The 7,935-nt window shown below is 42.9% G+C and overlaps 1 protein-coding gene across 1 annotated transcript; it reads right to left on the bottom strand.

Annotated features, from left to right (window-relative positions):
• Positions 1 to 1,425: 1,425 nt before the first annotated feature.
• PDCD2 (programmed cell death 2) lies at positions 1,426 to 6,779 on the bottom strand. Its single transcript, XM_047101086.1, has 6 exons — positions 6,449 to 6,779; positions 5,677 to 5,919; positions 5,187 to 5,318; positions 3,748 to 3,851; positions 2,477 to 2,590; positions 1,426 to 2,034 (listed from the first exon to the last, which is right to left on the bottom strand). The coding sequence occupies exons 1-6, from the start codon at positions 6,729 to 6,731 to the stop codon at positions 1,876 to 1,878; spliced, it is 1,035 nt and encodes a 344-aa protein (XP_046957042.1). The 5' UTR covers positions 6,732 to 6,779; the 3' UTR covers positions 1,426 to 1,875.
• Between the last annotated feature and the right edge of the window lie 1,156 nt (positions 6,780 to 7,935).

Below are 7,935 nucleotides of genomic sequence, written 5' to 3'. Positions count from 1 at the left end.
CTGAAACTTCTACCTGTGAAACACCGCACACACAGATAGCCTAACAAATATGTCCAGCACAGTGTACTCCTCAGTAGACACCCCTGCAGCCACCACCTGGAACCTTGCCTGTGTCCCTGAAACCCCTCCTTCTGCTCCTGCCCAGCCACAGCGCCACCCACCAATAGATGTTATCTCGAATTTTGTAGTCATCACCTAAATTACTAATATAGGGCAGTCTTCCATTAAAAAAAATTTGGTGTTTTTATGCACGTATTCCTTATATTCCTCTTCCATCTCTTTTCCTTAAAATTTACAGACCATTTAGCTGGTAGTTTCTTTCAGTATATGTTTTGCTATTTTCAAATTCATGGTGTTATTCAGCCTGTTCTTCTGTTCTCTGTATTTCCTGCAAATGAGTAGCTGCATCCAGACAGAGGCTTGATACCTTTGTAAAGACTACAGAAGTGCCATGTTCTTTTGTTAGGAGTCAAGTCTCTGGTGTTCTCTCTTCTCTCTTTTAACATTTGTTTATTTTTGAGAGACAGAGCATGAGCAGGGGAGGGGCAGAAAGAGAGGGAGACACAGAATTGGAAGCAGGCTCCAGGCTCCGAGCTGTCAGCCCAGAGCCCAACGTGAACTCGAACCCATGAGCCGGGATATCATGACCTGAGCCAAAGTCAGACACTTCACCGACTGAGCCACCCATGTGCTCCATTTCACTATATTTTATACACAAATCTTTTTTAAATATAGGTACACGTATAACATGGGCTAACAAGCCAGGACTTGCTCAACTAAAATTACAGTCAAATAGCCAAGCAGTCGGTGACATTAACAGATGGTGTAACATCCAAGATGTACTTAGGGCGGCAGTGCCATTTCCAGGCCAGCGGGGATAGGTGTGGGAGAATATGAACCAATGTAGATTAGCTGTCGGTCTTCAAGCACTGACCAACAGCAATGTCCTTCATGCTTGCTTTAGTCCTGGGCTGGCATCACTCCTGTTCAAAGACGTCACTGTAAAGCACTCGGGGCTAGGAGCCTTAGCATGGTTAACAGATTGGCTGACCTCAGGGCCTTCCCTCAGGGTGCTGTGTCCTGGGCTAGATTTCCCTACGGAAATTCCAGCGCCTCATTCCTACCTTGTTCCTCGGGTTTACTTCCCATGTGGTACTGAGATAGAGGGGAAGACCATCATTCTTGCCTCGCAGTCTCTTTTGAGCAGTGCTGCTGGCTGATCAAGGTTGTTTTGAGGTAGAGCTTCTCTTCAAATTCAGTTGAAGTCCTCACACGCACCAGCCTATTTTTCTCATTGTTCTGGACCTCTATGTATACTAGAGCCTGTCTGATTACCAGACAAATCTCTTCAGGTTTTACCCAAATAATTTTCTCTTGGTTTTAACACTGCAAATTTTAGGAGGAAAAACACTCTAATAGATTGTCTTAATTAGGCAATTAACCCACTTTTATTCAAGTAGAAAGAAACAAACACAGGTAAACCAATCACTTCACTTAGTCTTACCATTCATAGTTAATTAGTTCACACCAAGTATGTACCCTTCCAGATTTCTGTGAACAGAAACATATAAAAATACTTTTATAAAGGATATGAACATACTATGAGTATCTTGGTGTCCCTTTAAACCTGTATCTTATTTGATGTGCATATAGGTCTGTATCATTAAGACTGCATTACCTTCTGCTGTAGGAATACACCAAAATTTATTTACTTGTCACTGGACATTTTTGTTTCACTAATATTTACACATTGTAAAGTCACCAAAAACAACATCTTTGTCTCTGGTATAATTATTTCCTTAGGATAAAGTCCTAGTAATGGAATTGCAAGGCCTAAGACAGTATGAGCATTTGTAAGGCTTTATGATGTTGTCTTTAGGGTGTATCTGTTATATCTTGCTTCCAGACAAATTCCTCTGTGTAGCCAATCCCCAGTCTGCAGCTTTCAGCACAGGTGAAGACAGCCACAACACCCCAATCGACACTCCTGCCCAGAGTGTCGGCCTTCAGGTAGTTGAGCAGCTGAGGCATGACCTGAGGAGAGGATGACACAATTAGGTCTGTTTTCAACATACCTTCCTTGCCAGGGTGATAGGGATCTTGGGTGTTTCAGTCTCCGGCTTTGACACTAAATTAATTTTGGATATAGTTTTCACAATTCATTTTTTTACTCAAGAAACAAGTTATCACCTACCACTTTGTAAGGTTAGTAAATCCACAGTACAAGAGCATTTCTACCCAACCCAAATGGATTGTGATAACAGTTCCTTTTGAAAACCCATCTTCATGATTATATCCATTTTTTCCCTACCAGATCCAAAAACCCTAAACTGAGTAGGTTTAGTGCCTTAGGTGAGACAAGGCACTTGCTGTAAATAACAAGACCCATGTGCATATGTTACTTCAGTGAAGTTTTATAGCATTTAACTACATAACCCAGGGTGACTGTATATTAGAATACTTTTTGAGGTCATACCTGGAATTCAAATATTCTCTTGGCACCACAGGGGCAATCTGGAATATCCTTTTCTTGAGGGATATTTTCACCAGAGATCCAGATGGGTGCAATCCCTCTGCCATATCTGAGAACCTAAAATCAATCAGGATCATGTTCAAATCACTCACCTAAGTCTCCCTTGGTAACATGTGCTTTGATTATCTGGAGAAACTCTGCACATGCTCCTACACATGAGTTCCCCTCACTCATCTGAAACACAGTGAGGTTCCCTCACCTCAGACCTGGCACCATTAATGCTTTCTCAGTGTCATCATTTTAGCTTATCTGACTTGGGTTATCAAAATCGTATTTCATAAAAGATAATACGGTTAGAATCGGAATCCTAAGAGTATTTTGTGTAGTTTCTGAATCCAAAATGTAGCCCAGAGTTTGTGCTTACTTTCACACAGATAAAAGGAACCTGTTTTAAACTCAGTTAAAAATTTTAAAGGGACAAATGCCAAGTGAAACACTTGTTTAGATAAATATATAGAGATAAATTTCATTAGGTGTTATACATCAACGGAGTGGCCTTCCTGTTTTGTCACAAGCATATACATTGCTAAAAACTACCTTCTCAGTGTTTAGGACCCGGGTCTGTTCTTCCCATGATCTTCTTCCCCTGGGTACTTGATTCAGTGACTGCTTTATAGGAGTTTAGCTGAGTTTCCTTCAGTGATTTAGGTTTATGGCGAATGTCTTTAAGAATGATGTTAATGGAAGAACAGAGATGAAGAAGAGAAACGTCTGCTGAGCACTTGCTATGTGCCTATACCCTCCCTTCATCCGCACAACCACCCTGTTTTTTTCACACTGGAGATGGAGTTACATCAGAGCTTATAGTGTAACTCAAGGATCCAGGACTCTGGCCAACACCAAAGCGCATTTTTCTTTTCACAAAACCAGGGTTTGTGTTTCATGTCATGTTGGTTTCATAAGCAAGAGTTCCCTGTTGGACACATGGGCAAAAATATTTTTTTCTTTCTGCCACTGGTGCAAACTTCTTGCATCACAGGCAGTATCTTATTCATCTGCTATCTCTGATCCTTTCTTTAGACTATAGACCCTACATGATAAACAGTACAACCTGTAGTCTTTCAGTAACTACTGAAAGGATCAGCAGACCATCTGTGTGAAGGATTCCTGTAACAAGACCCTAGCTTTATTGTAGTTATCTCTTCTCAGGGATTTTACCCTGAAAACACCACCTGAAAAGAACACAAGAAAGAGTTGTATGAATTCTAGTTTACCTGTTCTGGCTCAAGGGCTATTTTAGTTTTAAACTTCTGGAAAATTTTATCTTCCCTGGATTCATGTTTCGCCATGGAATCCAATTCCTCCTCAGGTACTTCACCTGAAAAATCATCAATGTAACTGTTAGGACAATAGGAATAATCCCCATGGCCTGACATCTTCCACATGCCGAGGAAAGGAAATTTCAAACAACCAACTTAGTGTTAAATTGGAGTGAAGGCCAGATGTTCCCACAGGCTTTCCCTGAACTTTTAATTCATTGAAGTTGGTGCTTCAAGACCATCTGACTTTCCAGGCACTCCACTTTACTGTGTAGGTTCCTAGTAAGTACCTCTCTTTAAAGCTTCAAATGAAAAGAACAGACCCAAGTCCTGGGTTTAGGACTTGTGTCCAGCAGAGATGACAGGACACCCAACAGATATTGACCCTTTTATTTTCACTACTGCCCTTTAGGCATCTGGACTCTCCCTATCTCTTCGTGTTTCATGCATTTTTCGCAGCTGTTATACTCATTCAGCCATCACAAGCTCCCTGTTGACCTACCCACTTGTTCCTCACACTCCTCTCCTGGAATCCCAGCTATCGGAACCACTGCTGTCCTCAACAGAATTTAGTCTGTGTTACATGTACCAAAGAATATTTTTGGTATCACCTGAATATGAACTATAAACCAGTAAGCTGATATTCTAAAGTCTATTTAGATTCTAAAACCTCCTTTTGTAGTGCCTAAGGGCTCAAATTCTGGAGTCAATATCATGTGAGCTCAAACTACAGCTCTAAAACTTTAACAGCTTCGGTTACATGACCAAACAAATTACATGGAAAACCTCAAATTCCTCACTGCAAAATGAAGTACAGTTTCTAACTCTACTGCCTTCAGGATTTTAATGAGATCACACACAAACAGCCCTTGATACAGACTAAGTGTTGGATAAATGTTGGCTACTAATCTGTCTCTTAGGTATTTGCTTTGGCCTAGGCACTACACCTAGAGTGTGTTCATCTCTAGATAACCTGTAAAACTGCGAATCTGAAACCGGCCACACGAAAGAGAAACATTTAAACGACCCTGGTCACCTGCCAAACACTAAGCACTCTCACTTATTTGATCTCGATCTGAGAAACATATCTTGGATCCAGAGGAACGTACCAAGTTTCAAGCATCTTGTGGAGCCCTACCCAAATGACCACGTGGATACTTGCCCTGACATGTCTTTATCAGAACTAGAATATATCTGATACATATGCCAAGGAGGGGAGGTACAGGAAGTATATTTTCAAATGATATAATATTTGAATAGTATAGGCTACATACTCCAAAGTGGGTTAACTTTTCCTATCAGTACCTACCTCTTTTCTTGACATACTGAGCCTTTTCTTTCAAGCATTATATTTAATCACTTAATGAATAAAGGTTCTAAAACTGATCCCTTACCCATGCTTCCTATAATTTCTGATTCATTTTCTTTTTCAACAACTTCAGGTGTAATCTCATCTTCTGTTTCTATTACAATTTCAAATTCTGGAAAAAGGAAGTTGTGGTCTGGAATTGTTCTGTCCAAATATTCTGAAACAAGAAAAGGTAACTAGCATAATTACTAGTCATTTAGTTTTATAGAGGGTCCAATAATTTCCCATTTCTAAGGCATATTCCATGTAGTTAACATTTTTGCCAAATAAATACATGTAGTTCCAGCATTTCAGGTTATGGGTCATAAATTAAATGCCTGTATTGAGGCAAGTGTGGGACATAACTGAGTAGGTGGGACGTCACAGTTCCTTTCATAGAGCTGTTCATATCACCAGTTACCAAAATTTTGGAAAAGTATCATACTTTCTTTAATCTTAACTTTTATCCTCAAAACAAAAAACCTGGGTTGACAGATGCTATGAAAGGGAGCTGAAACTTACAAGAACTGACTCACCTGATTGTGTACAAGCCTGCTTATGTCCCAATTTCCAGTCTAGAGTCTGATGCTCCTTACTGCAGTAATGTGCCTTGTGACATCTGGAGCATGTTTTGGGGCCTAAACAGCCACAAACTCTGCAGAGATGAGCACCAGACTTGAGCTGGAGGCACACAGACTCTCCTGTCTCTGGAGGAGGATTCTCAGAAGGTGGTTCATATGAGTAAAAGTCATTTTTCCTGGGTAGCTGATTTCTAAAAACTATAAGAAAATGAGAAGAGATGTTGTAAATACCGTAAGTAAAACAATATAGCAATCCAAATATTGGGGACTCTGGTCCACACAGGACTGAAAAGATCACAGGTTTTGATTTCAGTGATCTTATTTTCCGAAAGGGGAGAAAAGGGAAAAAAAAGTGCAAAAGAACAAGAAACCAGTTTGGTACCCACAGCAATTTGAATTGGATCTTTGGGCTTATTCAATATAATTAAATAATGAGACTAACAGTTAAGTTACATTGATTCTACACAAATATGGAAACGTTATTGGGCCCAGCTTTCTAAAAAACAATTTTCATTATTGCAGTATAACAACGCCTACTTCGTACCAACCGATTAAACTCAAAAGCTGGGGCCCAGAATGCGTGAGGAAGCTGAGCCGGGCGGGGGGTGGGGGCCAGGCGCTGCGGTGGACTCTCCGCCGCCCCCCCGCCTCCCCCCCGCCGCCGCCCCCAGGCGCTGCCCTTCGCATACTTGACCCGGGCCCTGGCTCGGGAGCAGCGGCCGCTCACCGCGCAAACCGGCGCAGCACGGCGGCAACCGGCAGCAGAAGAGGAAGAGGCAGCGGTGGAAGGCGTCGGCTCGGTCGGGCAGCGGCGCGTAGAGCTGCAGTAAGAAGGCCAGCGGGCGGCCGCACAGCGCGCAGGCCAGCTCCTCTGGCCCCGGCAGCCCGGCAGCGCCCAGCCACGCCGGCCGCCCGCCCACCTTGCTTGGGAACTGCTCGCTGCGCAGCCGCCACGCCGGCGCTGCTTCCACGAAGCCCAGCTCAGCCGGCCCCGCGCTGGCCACCGCCATGCAGCTGGCAAGACCGGCCACTCGCACGCTCGGACTGTCCGGCCGGAAGGCGGAAGTTGGCCACCGGAAGGCGCGCAGAACGGCGAGTCAGAAGCGATTGGGTAACAAGGGAGAGGAGGCGGGACTAAGGAAATAGCCCGATGTAAGCACGCTCGGTGCGACCCTAATTTCCGGTCCCGTGACGTGAGGGTGGGGGTAGCTTTTAGGGTTTAGGGGTTAGGGTTAGGGTTAGGAATTTATCCTAATGAGCCAAGAGGAGGTGTGTGCATGTTCACCAGCTGGTTCAAGTATTTCAACTGTGTCCTTGGTTTTGTTTTTTTCCTCTGCCCTGCTCTTTGGACTTGTCGGCCATTGCCACTTCAAACACTGAGAGTTTTATTTTTTTAAGTAAAAGTTTACAATAAAAATTCAACTAGAAATGCAACAAGTCTGAAACTGCAATCTACAAAAGTGAAAAGGACCATGGAGCTACTGTCCCTACTCCTTTTCTTGCAGCAGCCTGCCACCTGCACGTGGCAGCTGACACTGGGAGCTGCCTGTGGGCCAAACCCCAAAACCTGCCCGTGTGGGGCTAACGCCTGGCCATCCCATTATCCTGGGCCCCTTCTCCTGTCGCCATGAGGATTTTATTGGCTGTTTCTTGTTTAAATCTCAAGGAGGCATGAGCGAATGAGGTGGGATTCAGCTATGGCCCAGATGCTTCTATTTCTAGTACCTATTTTATAGCAAAATTACATCTAACATTTCCTTTCTTTTGAAAACAAGTTTCTTTAATTTTATTTAAACTTTATAGAGTTAAAACATATAATGGGGTGCCTGGGTGGCTCAGTCGGTTAAGCCTCCAACTCTTGATTTCAGCTCAGGCCATGATCCCAGGGTCATGGAATGGAGCCCCTCATCCAGCTTTGAGCTGAGCATTGAGCTTGCTTAAGATTCTCTCTCCCTCTCCCTCTGCTCTTCCCCTGTCTGCTCTCTCTCTCTCTCTCTAAAACAAAAACCACTAAAGCCACCAAACAACCATGAAACATAACATTCTTTCATCTTAGTGTTACCTCTTTAGTGTTATTTTGTTTTCAGAAGCACATCTTAATCATTCTTGGATTCTTAAGCAAATAATTAAGTTCTGTTTTACTGAAAGGAAAAACAATATGAGAATGTTTATTTTTAAAAACTGCAATCTTGAAATTGAGTAAGCAACATCCCT

This window comes from Lynx rufus, unplaced genomic scaffold, assembly GCF_022079265.1.
Source record: "Lynx rufus isolate CCGP_SWC_20201006 ecotype Redwood Valley unplaced genomic scaffold, mLynRuf1.p SCAF_56, whole genome shotgun sequence".
Taxonomy (NCBI): Eukaryota; Metazoa; Chordata; class Mammalia; order Carnivora; family Felidae; genus Lynx; species Lynx rufus.
Note: the sequence above shows the minus strand (reverse complement) of the source record. Positions and strands in the feature narration are given on the sequence as shown.

Excerpts from the sequence above, each read along its gene's own strand:
- PDCD2 (XM_047101086.1), bottom strand. The coding sequence starts at position 6,731 with ATGGCGGTGGCCAGCGCGGGGCCGGCTGAGCTGGGCTTCGTGGAAGCA. Across the intron at positions 5,319-5,676 it reads GCAGGCTTGTACACAATCAG|AATATTTGGACAGAACAATT; the intron begins GTGAGTCAGTTC and ends TTCTTGTTTCAG. Across the intron at positions 3,852-5,186 it reads AGAAATTATAGGAAGCATGG|GTGAAGTACCTGAGGAGGAA; the intron begins GTAAGGGATCAG and ends ATGATTTTTCAG.